The sequence below is a fragment of the Vipera berus genome (genome assembly GCF_964194415.1).
Source record: "Vipera berus genome assembly, chromosome: 1".
NCBI classification, from domain to species: Eukaryota; Metazoa; Chordata; class Lepidosauria; order Squamata; family Viperidae; genus Vipera; species Vipera berus.
Window position 1 is genome coordinate 278937554 of NC_138202.1, and position 20897 is coordinate 278958450.

General features: G+C 41.6%; 1 protein-coding gene across 2 annotated transcripts; it reads left to right on the top strand.

Annotated features, from left to right (window-relative positions):
• Positions 1–1274: 1274 nt before the first annotated feature.
• Positions 1275–19360, top strand: LOC308660785 (acetyl-CoA acetyltransferase, cytosolic-like). Of its 2 annotated transcripts, XM_081315385.1 has the most exons (10): positions 1275–1490; positions 3305–3439; positions 4233–4414; positions 7523–7640; positions 10837–10980; positions 13405–13527; positions 14066–14220; positions 14829–14939; positions 16516–16616; positions 19110–19360. In XM_081315385.1, the coding sequence occupies exons 1-10, from the start codon at positions 1436–1438 to the stop codon at positions 19195–19197; spliced, it is 1212 nt and encodes a 403-aa protein (XP_081171511.1). In that variant the 5' UTR covers positions 1275–1435; the 3' UTR covers positions 19198–19360. The 2 variants fall into 2 exon arrangements, with proteins under 2 accessions (XP_081171511.1, XP_081171512.1); XM_081315386.1 differs by lacking the exon at positions 16516–16616 and having other exon boundaries at positions 1326–1490.
• The last annotated feature ends 1537 nt before the right edge of the window (positions 19361–20897 follow it).

Consider the following 20897-nt stretch of genomic DNA (forward strand, 5'->3'; position numbering starts at 1 on the left):
AATATTTATTTATTTATTTTTGGGACTTATATGCCGCCCTATCTCCCGAAGGACTCAGGGCGGCTAACAGCAATAAAAACAACAATACAAAAGTTAAAAAAATTTAAAAAACAGCCCCCAAAAATTAATTACACAGTTAAAAATTAAAACTTTTTCAAAACCCATCATCAATCCAGGTCAGCCTGATGGAAAAGGAAAGTTTTGAGGTCGTGGCGAAAGGACCGAAGGTCCGGGGCCATCCGAAGCTCAAGGGGGAGTTGGTTCCAAAGGGCTGGCGCTCCCACAGAGAAGGCCCTCCCCCTGGGGGTCACCAGCCAACATTGTCTGGCCGACGGCACCCTGAGGAGGCCCTCTCTGTGTGAGCGCACTGGGCGATGGGAAGTCGTCCCCGGCAGCAGACAGTCCTGCAGATATCCCAGGCCTAAGCCATGTAGGGCTTTCAAGGTAAGTACCAGCACCTTAAATCTCGAAGATACCCAGGAGATTTTAAGGACTTCCTCTGCGTAACAACGGCAGCTACTGACTGGATCTCCAAACTCGACATTAAACTCTGAAATGTTATTTCTGTTTTCCTCTTAGGTTTTATAATTGCTTCTTTTTTTAAAAAAAGTGTTTTAACTGTTCTAACTTGTAAATATGAAGTGCTTTTAATTCTGTGTGTGACCAGCCATACGCTAAATAAATAAATAAGAGCTTCTAATATACTTGAAAAATTCTTTAAAATTCAGGGAGATACTCAAAGATGTATCTGCCTTGAGAATAGCCCACATTGAACTGTATAGCACAGTCAAACAATAGAAGCTGATCACAAGAAATGTTTTATGCCGTTTTGTGTTGTCATAAAGTACTTTATAATTTTCATCTCATGAAATTTTTATAACATTTGCCAAACCTCTGTACCACAGGAGTCATATGTCCTGTATTTTGGACACATTCTGTACGTTATCTCATTTGTAGTGCCTTGATTAAAAATCAAGTACCTTGATTAAAAAGAAGCTTCTGGGATGAGAAGTGAAACGTCTTCAAAGAAAACAACAACAACAAGAAAGTCCAGTTGCCTCATGAAAAATGTTTTACCCTATGATGCACCAATTTGCCCAGTTCAGGTTTATAGACACATGAGTAAATGCTCCATTTCACTATGGGACTGAATTGTGATTGTTGCCTGTAAAGTTAAAACTACGGTACAAACCTCTGAATTTCTCTGCCAATACAAAAGCCTGGTTGGCTAGGTGTTTCTGTCACGTGACGACGATCACCCTTTCGGTCTACTCTAGCCATCCTAGTCAAAGTAAGAGATGGGCGGGGCCCAGGGTAATCAATGAGATATTTTAGGGTGTGCATCAATGAGATATTTTAGGGTGAGTATAACAGAGGCGCTGGGAAGTTTGCCCAGAGAAAAGGAGCGACGGGACTTCTACTACCTTGAGGCATCATGAATTGCGAGGACGAGGACGTTGTTTTCGTTGCTGCTGCAAGGACCCCGATCGGTGAGTAGAAACTATTCCCGGAGCTATTTCATGCCTCGATCTCGCATTGCTCTGAAACGCGCGTTTTCATGGACCGACGTTACGCTTGCTCCCAACCTTGAGTGGTCCATTCATTCTGATGCCTGCGGGAAATTTGCCTTCGCCCATTCCCCCCCCCCTCCCCCGTCTATGCTGCCTGTTAGGGGAGGAAATTCTGTACTTTTTTCCTGCTCGTGGCAGAAAGAGAAGAAAATGAGCCGAGGTAGTAGGATTGTGGTAGGAATTGTACTACGGATGTCCCGCGAGAGGGCTAGAGAACTCTAGAACTCCGAGGGCGAGGATGTATGTAGGGCTTTGTTACCTGCTTACTTAACTGTTAAGAAGTATTTGGATAACAGATTGGAAATGGACACCCTGTCTAACGCTATGTCTGGAAATCCGACTGAGTTTAAACAAGATTGAAATGTAGCTACTCTATGCAAAATAGCAGGCTAAATCGTTCTTCTAACCTATTTTCTTACCGCTCAATGCTACACTGACATTCCTTCAATCTGTCCTCCACAAAGCTCGAGCTGGCTTCGCATCTTTGTTTCTTGGCTCCCTTATTTGTCTGCAGTCGAGATATTTCAAAGGGTGGAAGTCACAGCAGAAAAAGGCTCTTTTCCTGGACCCCGCCAGCCAGAATTTCTTGGCTGACGGGCGGGGTCTGCTGCCTTCTGATGGCATGGGTACAGTTGGCCAATTCTTTTGGCCTTTTATATTTCATAAGACCTTTCCTAGGGTTTTGTATGTTAAGATTTTTTTTAAAAAAAATCTGAAATCAGGTTCTTAAACAACTATGTAAGACATCGAGGTTAGATATATGAATAATTCTTGAGTATATTTAACAAAACAATGGAGTCTCTTGTACGCATAATTAAAAGTTAGACTGCCCAGGTTTTTCTAATTGAAAGAGCTGCAAATAAATTTTATTCGTTCAAATAGTTTGAGTCCTATTTAGCATAAGGATGTAAGAAATAGATACACAAAATGCATTTATTGAACTTTACTAGGTATGACAACTGGAATAGTGTTCTCCCTATTAAAGCCTTCTACTGTAGGATGATAAATGAATCTAGTGGTTCTGTTTAATTTTTGGCATAGAACTGACTTATGTATATATAAAAAGGTATAGGTAAAGGTAAAGGTTCCCCCGCACATGCGTGCTAGTTGTTTCAGACTCTAGGGGCCAGTGCTCATCTCTGTTTCAAAGCCGAAGAGCCAGCGCTTGTCCAAGGACATCTCCGTGGTCATGTGGCCGGCATGACTAGATGCCAAAGGCACACGGAACACTGTTACCTCCCCACTATAGTGGTCCCTATTTTTCTACTTGCATTTTTACGTGCTTTTGAACTGCTAGGTTGGCAGAAGCTGGGACGAGTAACAGGCGCTCACTCTGTTACGCGGCACTCGGGATTCGACCCGCCAAACTGCCGACCTTCTGATTGACAAGCTCAGAGTCCTAACCCACTGAGCCACCATGTCCCTTTAAAAAGGTATACACTACACATAATTATACATAACTCTGGAAGACCAAGAAAATGCTACCATATTTGAAGAATCAGGTCTTGACAGTACATTAGACCAGATAATAAAATAAAATGCCAGGCTTTTAATGAACAATATAGATATAACTTAAGCCCCAAGTATACCCATAAAAATATAATATTTGTTTACTTTCCTAGAATTGTAATCTGTATTTGTTACCTAGAATGCTTAAAAGAAGAATAGAATAAAAGGAAAGATGGAATAGAGTAAAATTAAACATCTATTTCTGATTTTTATCTTTTATCTAGGATCCTTCAATGGTGCCTTGTCAACCCTGCACGCCCATGAATTGGCTTCAGTAGTCATTAAAGAATTGTTGGAGAGGACAAAAATTGATCCTAAAGAAATATCTGAAGTTATACTTGGACAGGTATTGGCAGCAGGTATGAACTTGATGAAGCATTTATCCAGGATTTTGATGTGGCCTCTTCTGTTCATTTTTGTAATGCAGAAATTACACACACGTACACACAAAATGAATTTTACTTATTATAAATTGTACTTTCTTCCCATATATTCTAGGTCTCACACAATTCTGGGTGTGTTAAATCAGCAATGTGTCAGTCTGTTCTATCTGCCTGTATTCTTGCCCCTACTTTTACTGCTTTGCATCCCATTAGTCTTTTTCTCCTCAGCCTTCTCCAGTTTCTTGACATGAATATGCTTCTCTATGAGAGTCAGTATGGTGTAGTGATTAAGGTGCTGCGCTAAGAGTGAGGAGATCTAACTGATCCAGTCCTCAGAAACAGAAACTATTTGGCTGATTTTGATCATAAAACGTGGGCAAATTCCTATGAATGCAGACAGCCCTTGGAATAAACTTCACATTCCCATTACACTGAAGGTTAAAAGCAAAAAACCAAAACAATACACTGCCTTCACCTGTGCACAGCAGTGTTGAAATATAGCCCAAAGACAATGAAGGTCAGCCTAAGAGAATTCAGAATAAAAGTAACTTGTAAAATTAAGACATGGGCATTGTAAGGAAGAGTCAAACATTCATTTTTACAAAGCAGTGCCTAGAAACAAGAGTCGGGTTATTAATTTAAAACTCAAACTGGTTATGAGTAACGTTACAGGCAAATAACATGGGCACCTGTCTGGCACTAAGAGGTGAGGTAGGAGAATGAGCTGAAAGAATTTAGCATGGTTGTCCCTGTGTGCTTATGTCTGCAGGTGCTGGCCAGAATCCTGCTCGACAGGCCAGTGTCAGGGCAGGGATTCCATATGAGATACCAGCTTGGAGTTGTCAAATGATCTGCGGATCAGGCCTGAAAGCCGTATGTCTCGGGGCTCAGTCTATTATGACAGGAGATTCCAGTATTGTGGTGGCTGGTGGAATGGAAAACATGAGCAAGGTGAGGCTGCTTGATGTTCATAGAGGTTAAGGCTTGCTGCTTCTAGAAAGGTTATGCCGTAAAGGCACGGAAGAATGATTTCCATGGGTGAATTACTGCATTAAACAGTACACAAGCTGCACATTAGGCGTTTATCAAGGGTGACTTCTATCTCGCCAGCTACATTCCCAATCAGTAAGAGGTTGGGCTTCAGTGGACTGAGGCTGAACAGAATTGGGCCATGTCCAGCCCCTCACTGATTTGAGATACTTATTGGCACAGAAGCTTAAGCCAGGGTTATTAAACCACAGTTTGCTAAACAGAGCATGGCTCGATGCCAAAAACAAATCATATATGAACATCACCAATATCCAAACCTTCGAGTGATGAAATTGCTATGAATACAACTCTGGAGATCAATCAATCAATTTATTATTACAGCCAAAGGCCAACACATAAATTAAACATTCAAACACTGGAGATCAAGTAATCCTGCTTTGCGAGGTTACTTCCTGATTCATGCAAGGTACAAAAGCAAATCTGGAATAAACCAGGATATTTTTGGATTAAGATATAAGGACATATTTTGGTGGGTTTATAAAGCTTCTTGAAGTTTAAAAAGTTTATAAAACATGGTGCAATTTTTTTTAAAAAAACCCCACAGCCATGTTATTTCTTCAGAAGGATTATCACTTTGCGCTAAATAGTTTAGCACTTCATGCTCCCACCAAAGGAAGTAATAATACATAGGGTTAGGGTTTTATATATATAAAAATCATTGCATGCATACACAAACATACACATACACAAACACAATCAGCAAAGAAGAGATACTGCTGTTTGGCATTCCTTCATGCTGATGGCATTTGGAAGTTGGACATTTCATCTTTGAATGGGACAATGACTTCTGAAACTTCCATGGCAGAGGCCGAACTGTTCTTCTGATCCCTTTGTGTCACTGTTGCTTCTGATAAAAAATAGCAGGGAGATTATTGTGCATATAGTGGGTGTGTATACTTCTTTGCACTGGATATGCCACTAATCTTAAAGTGAAATATTCTTCAGCTCATTTCAAGCCTTCACCTTCCTCTCAGCTCGAATCCAACAATATAAACACAAGGTGGAGAACCACCTAGCAGACAACAACCCAAAGCAAGTGTGGCAGGGACTGCAGCACCTAACCAACCATAAGGGCAACATGAGGAACATGGTTAATACCGATGCCTTGTTGGCAGAGGAGCTGAATATCTTCTTCGCTCGCTATGAGGTGAAAAGACCAGACCCCGTAACCTTTGCTGGCCGGCCTTCTGATTCTCAGCCACTCACCTTGTAGGAACATCAAGTGAAAGCTGTATTGGAGGCTGTGAATCCCAGCAAAGCTGCAGGCCCAGATGGGGATAGTGGTTAAGAATTGTGTCGATCAATTAGCAGGGGTTCTGACAAGGATCTTTAACATCTCCTTGCAAACAGCCTGTGTACCATCATGCCTGAAAGCAGCTACCATTGTCCCAGTCCCGAAGAAAACAACAATTGAGTGCCTGAATGACTATAGACCTGTTGCATTGACGACTGTAGTGATGAAATACTTTGAAAGACTGGTTCTCCAACATCTTAGGAAATGCCTCCCACCGGACTTCAACAAACATCAGTTTGCCTACAGGGGGAATAGGTTGACAGATGATGCCATAGCTACTGCTCTACATTCTATAGCAAGCCATCTGGAGAAACCTGGAAGCTATGTCAGGATGCTTTTCATTGATTATAGCTCGGCTTTCATCCTTATGAAAAAGCTGACTGACTTGAATTTTTCCCCCTCCGTCTGCAATTGGATTAAAGACTTTCTAAGGGACTGGCTACAAACAGTGAGGGTCAGGTCTGTTTCTTCCACCCCCTTGAAGCTTTACACGCGCTCGCCACAGGGCTGCGTGCTTAGCCCCTACCTGTACTCACTGTACACATACGATGGTGCATCGTCTGACCCATCCACTGCGATCATTAAGTTCACAGATGATACCACCGTAGTGGGTCTTATTACAGGTGGAGATGAGACAGCACACGGGGGAGGTACAAAAACTATCCCTATGGTGTTTAGAGAACAACTTGCACCTGAACATCGGCAAGACAAAGGAGATGGTGCTAGACTGCTGGAGGAAAAGAGAGGAACCTGCCCCACTACATCGGGGGGGGGGGCTGTGTGGAAAGAGTTTCTTCCTTTAAATTCCTGGGAGTCTACCTCTGTGAAGATCTTACCTGGAAAGTCAGTACAACCCAGCTGGCCAGAAAGGTCCAACAGAGACTCTACTTCCTCAGGGTCTTGTGGAAGAACAGGGTAGAACAATGGCTAATGACCTTCTTTTACCAGTCTACTATAGAGAGCATCCTCTCGTACTCCATTGTGGTTTGGTATGCTGGTTTGACAGCCGCGAATAGGAAAGCATTACAGAGGGTGGTGAGCACAGCACAAGACATTGTAGGCTGTCCCCTGACACCACTGGATGACATCGCCAGGGCTCGCTGCCTTGGAAGAGTGAGGAAAATTCTCAGGGACAACTCACACCCTGGTCGGTACCTCTTTACTCTCCTACCATCGGGTAGGAGATACAGGAGTATAGCCAGCCATACCAACAGGCTGAAGAACAGCTTTCATCCATGGGCTGTCAGGCTCTTGAACGGGAAATAACTTTATGTATGATTGACTTGCGAGGCTGGTGTGTTGTGCAATTAGCTCACATGGTGTAACAAGATGGTGGGTTTGTTGTCACTGTGAGCTGTGGTGGTGGGGGCACGAAGGGAGGCTCAGCCAATCTCAATGTATACAGGTTGTACTTTGACAATAAAGGTTCATTCATTCAAGCAATATGGAAGCTTCTTTTTTCTTACTCTTTCGCCTTCATACATATCGTGTGATTCTTCTACTGGGTAATATCGGGGATCGAAGCCAAGACCTCATGCGTACAAAGCATGTGCTCTACAACTGAGTTGAGATTGCTTCTGTATATTAGATTTACTAATGGCAGTTGAACAGAGAGTCATACAGTGAGAATGGGCACTCCAGAGATTATTTCTATCCAGTTGCAACGAAATTTGCTTTCAATGTTCTAAATGGATCAAAAAAATTTTTTTCCCCAGGCTCCTCATGTCATTCATCTGCGTGGTGGGGTGAAGATGGGGGAAGCCTCTTTGCGAGACAGTCTTATCGTAGATGGCTTGACAGATGCTTTCTACTGTTATCACATGGGTGTTACAGGTAAGCCACGTGGAAATAGCTTTTTCAAAAAGGTTAGATGAAAGCGTGTCCCAACTTGATTTCATCAAAAAAAGGAAGAGTGGACAGAAAGCAAACATTACAAGGATGAGAGGAAAACTGGTACGAACGTGTGAATATTTAGTTGAGGGTGAGCATGCGGACCTGGCTTGCATCACGGAGACTTGGTTGGGCTCAGAGGGTGGGGTCCCTTTGGTTGACCTCTGCCCACCAGGCTTCCGGGTGCTACACCGGCCACGAGCTCATGGTAGGGGTGGGGGAGTGGCGGTTACTATTAGGGAGACCTTATGTCCGCGGGAGTCCACCGTTTCTCAGATAGTCGGGTGTGAGTCTCTCTTTGTGAGATTTGGTTCTGGGGCGCAGTTGGGCTTGCTGCTGGTGTACATTTCGCCTAGTCGCACAGCGGCAGCCCTGCCCGAGCTGCTCGATATCCTCTCGGGTTTGGTGGTTGAGTTTCCCAAACTTATAGTTTTGGGAGACTTCAATCTACCATCCCTGGGAGGTTCATCTGAGCTAGCTCGGGAGTTCATGGCTTCCATGACGGCCATGGACCTGACGCAAGTAATTTCAGAACCAACTCATGAGGGAGGCCACACCCTTGACCTGATTTTTTTATCTAGACGGTGGTTGGATGATCTTGGTGGGGGCTCTCCATTTATTATGCCCCTGTCATGGACCGATCATCATCTCCTGCGGCTGGTCTTCCGTTTTGCCACCCCCCGCCGTGGGGACATGGAACCAATTAGATGGTACCGCCCCAGACGCTTAATGGATCCTGATAGTTTCCAAGCGGCGCTGGGGTCCCCACCTGCCTCCATTGCTCACAGCTCGGCGGATGCCTTGGTGGAAGCCTGGGAAAGGGCAGCCACTGAGGCACTTGACCGGGTTGTACCCTTGCGGCCCCTGACCCGGCGCAGATCCCAGCGAGCTCCATGGTTCTCCGCGGAGCTCCGGGAGATGAAGCGTCGGAAACGGGGCCTAGAGAGCTGTTGGAGGTCTAGCTGATCCGAACCCGACCGGTTGCGGTTAAGAATCTATATTAGGTCTTATCTCGCAGCGATGAGGGTGGCGAGGTGTAATTCTCCACCCTCATCGCGTCCGCAGATAATCGCCCGGCCGCCCTGTTTAGGGTGACTCGCTCACTTCTTAATCAGGAGGTGAGGGAGGATCCCTTGCAGGGTCGTTCCGAGGAATTTAGTCAACATCTGTCGGATAAAATCGCTCGGATTCGGACCGGTTTGGACTCCAACTGGGCAGAGTCAGGCGATCAGGACACGGGCGGTCTTGTCAACGTTACCTGGGAAGAGTTTGACTCTGTGACCCCTGATGAAGTGGACAGGATTATGGGGAGGCTGAGCTCCTCCACATGTTTTTTGGACCCGTGCCCTTCCTGGCTGGTTTATGCAGCTAGGGAGAGGACACGAGGCTGGCTCCAGGCGGTTATATCTGCTTCCTTGAGTGAGGGCTATTTCCCCACCGTCTTGAAGGAGGCGGTGGTGAGACCTCTCCTCAAGAAGCCTGCCTTGGACCCGGCTGTTTTGAACAACTTTCGTCCAGTCTCCAACCTTCGCTTTCTTGCGAAGGTTGTCGAGAGTGTGGTGGCGCATCAGCTTCCTCTGGTCCTGGATGAAGCGGATTATCTGGACCCCTACCAATTGGGTTTCAGGCCCGGGTACAGCACGGAGACGGCATTGGTCGCTCTGGTGAATGATCTCTGGAGGGCTCGGGACAGGGGATATTCCTCTGTCCTAGTCCTATTAGACCTCTCGGCGGCTTTCGATACCATCGACCATGGTATCTTGCTGCGGCGTCTCAGGGGATTGGGAGTGGGAGGCACAGTTCTTCAGTGGTTCTCCTCCTATCTCCTGGGACGCTCGCAGTCGGTGTTGGCAGGGGGGCAGAGATCGGCCCCTAGGTCTCTCGTTTGTGGAGTTCCTCAGGGGTCAGTTCTCTCGCCTCTCCTGTTCAACATCTATATGAAACCGCTGGGTGAGATCATTCGTGGTTTTGGAGTTGGGTATCATCAATATGCCGATGATACCCAACTTTTCTTTTCGACCCCAAACCACCCCAGTGATGCCCTCGCTGTGATGTCCCGTTGCCTGGAGGCGGTTCGGGTCTGGATGGGGAGGAACAGACTTCAACTCAACCCTGACAAGACTGAGTGGCTGTGCATTCCGGCATCCCGGGACATTCAAAATGTTCCATCTCTTTCTATGGGGGGTGAGCTTCTACCCCCCGTGGATAGGGCTCGCAACTTGGGAGTCCTCCTAGATTCACGGCTTACCCTGGAAGATCATATAGTGGCCGTGACTAGGGGGGCTTTCGCCCAGGTTCGCCTGGTGCGCCAGTTGCGGCCCTATCTGGACCGGGATGCCCTGTGCACGGTCACTCATGCGCTCGTGACCTCTCGCCTTGACTACTGTAATGCTCTCTACATGGGGCTTCCCTTGAAGACCACTCGGAGGCTCCAACTGGTACAGAATGCGGCTGCGAGAGTTGTCTTGGGAGTTTCCCGGTACTCCCATGTTACACCTTTGCTCCGCGAGCTGCATTGGTTACCAGTTGTCTTCCGGGTGAGGTTCAAGGTCTTGGTTATGATCTTTAAGTCCTTACATGGCATGGGTCCGGGTTACCTCAGGGACCACCTGCTGCCGGCGTCAACTCCCCTCCGCCCTGTGCGTTCCCACAGAGAGGGCCTCCTCAGGGTGCCTCCAGTCAGGGAATGCCGACTGGCGGCCCCCAGGGGGAGAGCCTTCTCTGTGGGCGCTCCGGCATTATGGAACCAACTGCCGGTGGAGCTCCGGATGGCATCAGACCTCCGAACTTTCCGTCGTGGCCTGAAGACCCACTTATTTGAATTAGCTGGTCTGGCCTGACGGGGGATTATGGGTTTTAAATTGCTGTTTTAGAATTGTATTATTGTTTTTAACTGGGCATTGATTTAATCTTTTTTAACTTTTGTATTGTTATTTATATATGCCCTGTGAACCGCCCTGAGTCCCTAGGGAGAAGGGCGGTATACAAATTAAATAAAACTGAAACTGAAAACTGAATATTACGTGCTGGAAACAATGTATTCTCTCTCAGTATTTGAAGATTCAGAGTAATAAATGTAATAAGTATACAATAACTGCATTGTGATTAAAGTATCTACTGTATTTTTTAATTGTTTCAGCTGAAAATGTGGCCAAACGATGGAAGGTCAGTCGAGAAGAACAAGACCAGCAGGCTGTAATGTCTCAAAATAAGGCTGAAAATGCCCAGAAGGGTGGATATTTTAATAAAGAGATTGTACCCGTTTCTGTACCTTCTAGAAAAGGTCAGTGAGCAGTTTGACATACTGGACAAGGGACTGGGACCTGTTTCTAAGTATTATGACCCACTTTTGTATTCATTTTTATTTGCTTCAATTCTTCCTCCCTCATAAATTAGAATTGTTGTATTGGGAAAGGGACACTTAGTAACCTCAAGAGTAATTACTTAGTCTTTACTGCTAGATGAAGATAATTTATGAATGTAACCATTGTGTCCTGCCAGTTAATAACTATCTAGATTTTGGAAAGAGAAGTATAATTACAGATCTGGAAAAAATGTCATCTAATATTCATTGCTGCCACAGTGTCAATTTTGAAGTGGTTCATAGATTGAACCAGTTTCTTCCTGATAGAATACCATGTATTTTTGTAAAAAAAAATGTATTACCGGTAATTTAATAGTAATTTAAAGAATAATCCCCCTGAATTTTAGAATTTCTTGTGAATTAATTTCAAGACATACTAAATCAATGTTTGGGCCCTTATTATGAGTTTAATATATTTTTCTACGCTGTATTTTTTTTAATAGTGATCTATTGAATAAATCACAGCAGATGAACTTTACATCTTATGCTAAGCCAAAATCAACCAAACAACATAAACTGGGTTCATACTGTATCTAAAGCCCAACGTAGAACTCTGTGACTTAATATATTGCTGCCACATTGTCAATTTTGAAGTGGTTCATAGATTAAACCAGTTACTTCCTGATACACTAATGTGTATTTTTTTAAAAAAAAATTGTATTAATTTAATAGTAATTTAAAGAATAATCCCGCTGAACTTTAGAATTTCTCGTGAGTTAATTTCAAGACGTACTAAGGCAATTTTGGAGACCTTATTATGAGTTTAATATATTTTTCTATGTTAAAGTTTGTTTAATAGTGATCTGTTGAATAAATCACAGGAGACAAACTTTACATCTTATCCTGAGCCAAAATCAGCCAAGCAAAATAGATTATTAGGTTCATACTGTACTTAAACCCCAAAGTAGAACTCCTATGTCAAGTTCCGGCTGAGAAGCCCAACGAAGCAAAACACCAGAGGCACTGCGTTCTGTAACGTTAACTTTATTAGGCATTAGCAAACCGGTACGATAGAATTAAAGCTATCTCTGAGAAAATGGTGGGAAGCAGTTAATTAAAAGAATGAAACTTGCCCTTCCCCCTCTGACAGTTCAGGTCACATTGTACAATATATCTTCCAGTAATTATTATGAGAAATATACTTTAGTTCGTCAAAACAACTCTTCAACAGTTTCCGCTCTCGCGTTGATAAAGGAACACCTGTGGATTCAAAAACTCTTGCACAGTTGGCAAGCTAGAAGCATGCAGCAATCCTAAGGACAGCAGGTTTCGTAACTTGACGCTCTATGGTTTAACGCATGAACTCAGTTTATCACTTCTAGACTAGAACACAAGGAATGAAGAAAATTGTAGTCACTGAAAAGTTGGCTAATAGTCATTGTCATACAAAGAGAAAAATAAGTATAATATTAATATTTTTAATAAGAAGAAGCATATAGTATATAGCTTGTGAACTGGACATTAGAGGTTCCAGGATAAAATGCTACTGCAGATGACTCTTCTACAATTGTTTATTGAAGGGCAATGCATTTTTAAAAAAATAAAAAAATAAAAGTTTATTAAAAGTGTTAACGAATAAAATGTAAGAAAATAGAAAAATAAAGAAGTAGAAAAGAAAAAGTCAAGGGAATAAGGTTAGGTGTGCAGAAAAGGAAAAACAGATGGAAAATTATGACTTCCCACTTTCTTTGCTAGAGGTACAAACGTAACATACTGTAACCTCTAAGACTAACAGTAACACACAGTACTTCTATAATCATGAACAGTTCTAATTGTCAAATGCCAAAATCAAAGTTTCATTTGTCTTGGGTTTCAAGCAAAAAAATCTAAAAGTGGTTTCCAAGTGGAAACAAAGCTAGATAAGAGTCTTGTCTTTGATCAAAGTGTTTTGCCATCTCCGCCAATTCCATTCATTTCACCATCAATTCTTCCGTTTGCAGGTATCTGTGTGTCCTTCCATCCCCGTGCATACAAAAGTCTTACTGATAAATAAAAACAGACCCATTTTTTTCAAAGCGTTTATCTATCAAGCCTAAAAAAAATTTCTGATTTCAATTGTGCATTTATTCCAAGAATTCTCTGAATACATATTTCATCCCAGTATTTCTTAGCCTTTTTACATTTCTACCAAAGATGATAAAACTGCTAGTTACATTTCCAACGTATGTTTGCCACACCCTTATACATCTCTGACAGTTTATCAAATGTTAAATACCATCGGTAAGGACAGTGTGTATCTTTGAAAAAAAGCATGAGAACTAGAATTTCTAATAGGAAAATTGTACTTTTCCTTTTTTGCACCAAGTATAAAATGGCTGCTGCTGAAATTCTTGTTTTTGACAGGTCCCACAGAAGTTAAAGTAGATGAGCATCCTCGCCATGGGTGCAACATAGAAACAGTGGCAAAGCTGAAACCTTGCTTTGTAACCGATGGGACAGGAACTCTGACTGCAGGAAATGCCTCAGGTTGGTTTGTTGAGCAATGTAAAGATAGGCCATAAAATCATCTATTCCAGTTTTAGCAATCTAACTTTATTTCACTTGGATGAAGGGGGGGGAGACATTTTTCTAATTCAATTAATATAGTTTGAATTTAATGGAAGAAACATGAATTATTGGAGTGTGGTGTTGTGATTAAGGTCTTGGATGAAGAATGCAGAGGAAGAATGCAAGTAGATTTAACTAAAGCAAAAACAAAAAAAAACCATGCAAATTTATACCTAATTCTAAGACCATCTTCCTCAAAATGGGGGGGAAAGGAGAAGAAGGAGAAGGAGAAGGAGAAGGAGAAGAAGAAGAAGAAGAAGAAGAAGAAGAAGAAGAAGAAGAAGAAGAAGAAGAAGAAGAAGAAGAAGAAGAAGAAGAAACAACTGTGCTACTGATCATTAACTACAATTGCAAAAATTTTGATTCTGGTACTATCTACTCTTCAATTAAATATGAACTTTTTAAAAAGCATCTATATATCCAACCTAAAAAGTTAATATATTTTTTTTCTCTTCAGGTATAAGTGACGGGGCTGCTGCTGTAATTCTTATGAAAAAATCAGAAGCAGTTAAGCGAAATCTCACTCCTTTGGCACGGATCGTGTCTTCAGCTCAAGCTGGTATTGATCCTGCATTTATGGCGATAGTACTCATCACGACAATAAGAAAAGCTGTAAGTAGGAACAGTGTCCATTCACTGAATTAAAGCATTAATTCTGAAAATTAAATTGTTTTTTAAGCATAGTATATTCATACCATAATATGTATAACCTGTCCCAATCCTGATGAATTATGATAGCTTTACTAATGTTTCATTAACTCTCTGTTACTGAATTTTTCCAGGTATTTTTTTTCCTGCATATTAAATTGTGTGTGTGTGATTGTGCATGGTCACCTATGCTTTTGTGGAAAGAAAACAATTGCATCCATCATTAGTGAAGATTGAACACTCAAGAGTTAATTGAATTGTGCATTTTTTCATAGCTATAGAAGGGGATGAATCCAGCATCAGTGGAGACATTGGAATTGTATGCATTTGTGGGCTTATCCTGTGTGTGTTGTTAAATTTGAGATTAGAGTTTATTTCAGCACGATATCTTAAATACTGATTTGAGCATCATTGTTTATTAGAAATGAACATTGTGTTTGTAACCAGAATCTCATTTATCTATTAAGTATTACAAATATATATTTTGGGGGGGGGGAATAGAACTTTCTAACAGAATTCAGCCATGATTTTTTTAACCGTGTTAATTGAACAAGCTTCTTGATCTTCTGTAGGTTGAAAAAGCTGGTTGGACATTGGATCAGGTGGATCTGTATGAAATCAATGAAGCTTTTGCTAGTGTAGGTGTTATAATACCAAAAGAACTAAAACTGAACCCAGAAAAGGTATGTTCAACATTGCCATAAAAACACAATTACTGCAAATCTGTTTGTTTATAGCCTGGAATGCATATGCTGCTCCAGATGAATAGGGCACGGAAATATATTTTGTTTGATGCAAACCTGCAATATTTGCTAGGTGGGATGGGAAGGGTAACATTCAAAGCAGTTTGTCATCTGAAATAATTTGCAGGATATCAATTTGAGGAAACTTGACAAATAATGTAGATGGGGGATTCCTTCCAGTGCCAAGAGGTACTTCAGTGATTAAGAGCTTATCTTTCTTTGCTGTGATCCAGAACCTCTGAGTCTTATGTTCACTTTTAAAAAATCATCTTGTTAAATGCAAAGATGTATAATTAGGTACTCAGTGATGCTAGTATTCAAATAAAATTTCGTTGACTTTGGGGGGGGGAGAAAGTTGAGCTGTATACTTCTAGAAGCACTTCACAATGAAAATAACAAACCACCATGGCTGCACAAAGATCTCTCAGACAAACTGAAAGACAAAAAGGACAAGCACAAACAATGGAAAGAGGGACACATACTGTAACTAAGGCTGATTATCAGCAGACAGCCAGAACATGCAAAGGCGAAGTCAGGAAAGCAAAGGCTCAGAAAGAACAAAGATTTGCAACAGAAATCGAGGATAATAAAAAAAGTTTCAACATATTAACAACAAGAAAAAAGTCAAGGAAACTGTAAGTCCGCTAAAGAGAGAAGATGGCAAGGAAGTAACAGGCAATAGGGAGAAAGCAGAGCTGCTTAACTCCTTCTTTGCATCAGTCCTCACAGAAAAAGAAATAGCCCAACATACCAGATAAACTACCGTATTTTCCGGCGTATAAGACGACTGGGCGTATAAGACGACCCCCTACATTTCCTGTTAAATTATAGGGTTTGGGCTATACTCGCTGTATAAGACTACACCTCTTCCAACGCACACCAAATAAAAATTAAAAAACATCAGATTTGATTTTAATATGGTAATTTTAATTCAAATGCTTATGACATGCAGGTGCTTAGTAGGAAAACTGTCACTTATAAACATAAGGCTGTTTGTCATCAAACATGTAAACATAAAACAGTGCAAGTGGATTAAATAATAATAATAATAATAATAATAATAATAATAATAATAATAATAATAATAATAATAATAATAATAATAATAATAAGAAGAAGAAGAATAAGAAAAATAAAAAGGAAAAGGAAAAGAAGAAGTAGTAGTTGGAGGGGACCTTGGAGGTCATCTAGTCCAACCCCCTGCAAAGGCAGGAAACCCTATACCATTTCAGACAAATGGCTGTCCAGTCTCTTCTTAAAAACTTCCAGTGTTGGAGCATTCACTGCTTCTGGAGGCAGGTTGTTCCACTGGTTAATTGTTCTAATTGTCAGGAAGTTTCTCCTTAGTTCTAGGTTGCTTCTCTCCTTGATTAGTTTCCATCCGTTACTACTTGTCCTGCTTTCAGGTGCTTTGGAGAATAGCTTGACTCCCTCTTCTTTGTGGCAGCCCCTGATTCCAGCAACCATTCCTTATTTTCCTAATTCATTTTTTCACTTTTCCTAATTCACTCTAAAGCTTTCCCTGCGCAGAGCCTTAAGTAACACCAGCTGCCTGCAATTATTGCAGGTTTGCATCCCACCAGGCTCAAGGTTGACTCAGCTTTCCATCCTTCCAAGGTAGGTAAAATGAGGACCCAGATTGTTGGGGGCAATAAGCTGACTTTGTAATAATGCTGCTTGGGGTGTGTGTGAAAGCCCTTTTAAACAGGCATATACACAGAATGAAGGCTATTGCTAAGCACATTGATTTGTGCTTTAAATTGTAAGCCACCCTGAGTCTTCGGAGAAGGGCAGGATATAAATGGGATTTTAAAAAAAAAGAGAGAGAGAGATCCGCTCCAGGTTTTCCAGCCAGCCCGCCTAGTTCCTGAGTCAAATGTGTCCTTAGAGCTAAGCTGCTGCTCTGGCTGCTGGCTTCCCCACCTGCCTTTCAAGTTGGGATATACTACAGCTGGCCTTCAACTTTAGAAGAAAAGACGCCCAGACCCCAGCCTGTAAAAAATCACAGACTGCAGCTTCTTCTCCAATTGGTCCCGCTTTCCCTGCGCAGACTAAATGGGAGATCCGCTCCAGGTTTTCCAGCCAGCCCTGTCCCTAAATTTTCTGTATAAGACGACCCCTGACTTTTGAGAAGATTTTCATGGGTTAAAAAGTAGTCTTATACGCCGGAAACTACGGTACTGCAAAAAACTAGAAACAGCAATTAAAATAAGCAGGAAAATAGTAAGAGAACACCTATCCAACCATGACAAATATAAATCATCCTGACCAGACAGATTACATCCCAGAGTTCTGAAGGAGCTGGCAGATGTTATTTCAGAACCATTGCACCATATCTTTCAAAAATCCTGGAGCACCGGGGAAGTACCTGAGGATTGGCAAAGGGCTGATGTCCCCATCTTCAAGAAAGGAAGAAAAACAGACCCAGGAAACTACAGACCGATCAGTCTAACATCAATACCTGAGAAGATCCTGGAAAAGATAACAAAAAAAACCAGATCTGCAAACAACTAGAAGCAAACAAAGTTATAACTGCTAGTCTGCACGGGTTTGTTAAAAACAGATCATGCCAAACCAAGCGTATTTCATTCTTTGATAAAGTGACTAAATTAGTAGACCAGCGAAACGATGTGGACATAGTGTACTTAGATTTCAGTGAGGCATTTGACAAAGTAGACCACAATCTACTGCTTGGTAAGCTAGAAAATGGTGGAATAGATAACATCACCACCAGATGGCTTTATAGCTGGCTGACAAACCGTACTTAAGAGTACTACATCCACATGGAGAGAAGTAAGCAGTGGGGTACCACAAGGCTCCATCTTAGGGTCAGTAAGCTTCAATACCTGGAGACTAAAGCATATGATGAAGGGCTGCAGGACTTGGGTTTGGCTAGTCTAAAGAAAAGAAGAAATAGGGGTGATATGATAGCAGTATTCCAGTATTTGAGGGGCTGCCACAAAGAAGAGGGGGTCAAATTATTCTCCAAAGCACCAGAGGGTGGGAGAAGAAACAACGGTTTGAAACTGATCAAAGAGAGAAGCAACCTGGAATTAAAAGAGAAACTTCCTAACAGTGAGGACAATTAACCAGTGGAACAGCTTGCCTTCAGAAATCATGGGCACTCCAACACTGGAGGTTTTTAAGAAGAGACTAGATAGTCACTTGTCTGAGATGGTATAGGTCCTCCTGCTTGAGCAGGCGGCCAGACTAGAAGACCACCAGGGTCCCTTCCAGCTCTATTCTATTTTATATCTGGGCATTTCAGTCCAAAAAGGATATCAAAAAATTAAAGCAAGTTCAGAGAACAAACGTCTACGTGGAACAATTGAAGGAACTGAATATATTTAGGCTGTAGAAGAGAAAACTGAATGAATGTATGGTAAGAATCTTACCTAAAGGACTGTCCTACAAAGGATTGGATTGGTTCTCCATTTCCCCAGAGGCGGGATCAGAATCAGTGGGTTGTAAGTCCTGGTTAATATTCGGGCTGGATATCAGAATGATTTGTCTGACAGTAAAAGCTATTAACAGCAAGTTTACTTCATTAAATAGTATTCATCCTTTCTCTGGAGGTTCTCTGGTGGTCCATTTACTCCAAGTGCATTAGCAGATTCTACAACTGAACAGTATTATTGCACTGCAAGATATATTACCTTCCTGATAATTTTGGATCTCTCATCATTCAGACATAACTGATTTACCTAGAACTGCCAAAAATTATGATCACCATTTTATGCTAGCTCCAGAGCGTAGGGGAGCAGTAAAGTTGGAGGTCCCTGGAGAACGTTCCTTCCACAAATTTGGTGGTTGGGGATAAAAACTGTATAGCCAAATAGGAGGTGCTTGCTTAAAAAAATGCTAAGAAAATGTAAAGGTATATTTGAAGTAGAATCAGGCAAGCGTGTTGTGTAAGTAATGGCTCAATCAGAGACACACTTTCCTCTGATCGCAACGTAAAAATGAGTCTTGCCCACTTCACTATAAAACCTATTGTCAGAGGTTTCCAATCCTTGATCTAAAGATTAAGTCCCAAAATAGGAAAGGAAGATTTCTACATTTAACAGATACTTCTGATGTATTATTTGTTTGTTTTATTTATTTTGGCAGATTAACATTGAAGGTGGGGCTGTTGCCCTTGGCCACCCCCTTGGAGCATCTGGGTGTCGAATCCTTGTTACACTTCTGCACTCACTAGAACGAACAGGTGGAAAACGAGGAGTTGCGGCTTTATGTGTAGGAGGAGGAATGGGCATAGCTATGTGTGTAGAAAGATAAAAGGAAACTTTTCTTTGATTTTGTACTACTTTGTAACATGATTCATCTTTATTAGTAAGTAATAAAGAAACAATATTAGGCAATACTGTACTTATTTCTTGATACTAGGTAAGATCTAAGCATCCTGCTGTCAGTTTAAATAGAACTTTCTTCAACAACCTACTTGGGACTTTCTTGCCTCAGATTCCTCATGAAGAGAAGGGATCCACTGAATCTTTTAAAAGCAGAAGGCAGCTGATACATAGCATTCACACCAACCCTAATACCTGCAGATAACTTCATCCTGCCTTTGAGAAAAACAGCCATTATAACTTTTCCCCCCTTCTGCAATTCTAGCATAAAGCTACGGCCACAGTTTGTGTGTACACAGAGGAGGCTTTTTGTATTCTGCTTCATTATTCTCTGTCGCACAATACTTAACAAGAAACGCACCAAAGGCTAAGTGTTTGGCTGCAATTTGACTTACTGCTGAAGCCTTCAGGTTTTCTCCAACCTCCTCCCCTTTTACATTCTGCGTTATGATACTGATGCAAATACAAAATATGGCCATATTTCATTTATTTTCTAGTCATGCAGAAGCCTTACAGCTCGCTTTCATCAACAAACTAGTTACTACAGACTTGAGAGCATTTCACAGGAATAGGCAAATAAAAATTCACTTAGTTTTCAATTGCTCCAGATTGAACTGCGTCTTCATAGCATCCTCCTTTTTCACCTTTACTTTCAGGGTGCAACTTAATAAGATCATCAATTCGAAGAATAGTAATTGCTGCTTCTGTTGCAAACTTTAAACTCTTTGTTTTGACTATAGTAGTAACAATCCTTTCTTTCCATTGGTGAAGGGGAAAATCTGTCCTAACAAAGCACTGTTGGCTTCATTCTTTACTTGCTCATAAACACCTGCTTGCATCTAGGTCCAAAGCCACCTTTCCAGCTGCTTGTTTTGGGGGGCAGATAACAGCACTCCACCACCATAGTATTCTCAGTGAAAGGGCTCTCTATCTGTTCCTCATGACTGACAGGAGAGGTCATCAATATTTGAAAAATGATATGTGGGCCATCAATATTTGAAAAAATGCTATATTGATTAAAGAAAAAATGCATTGAGTGATACTTTGAAACTTAATTGTAAAAGTTAACAGGCAAATTTTATACAATTGCTCATTTGAAGTGCTTCAGTAGGTCTTACTTGCAAGCAAGACGATATCCACTAATGACAGAAGTCGGACGTATTTTCTGTTTCACCAATTCATCTGCATTTTTCAAAAGTTCTGCAGCAACAATTACCTATGAAAGAGAACACTTAATTTAAAACTACTCTGCGAAAGTTATGCCCTTGATACAAACAGTAAAAAAAAACCCACATAAACTTTCACTCCAGCAAATGAAAGACATTCTTGGAAAACTTACAAATTGCATTTATAATCACAAATTAATCAGAAGTTGAGATAGGATGAACCCACCAAGACAAAAAAATAATCTGAAAATAATTTTGCCCCATTGAAGACAAGGAAGCACACAGGCCTTTAGCTGACGTTTTAGATGCTGTTGACTGCAACTAAAAGTCTGAGCCAGAATAGCCAAGGACATTGGCATGTACTTGCAAAAATATCCCCAGGG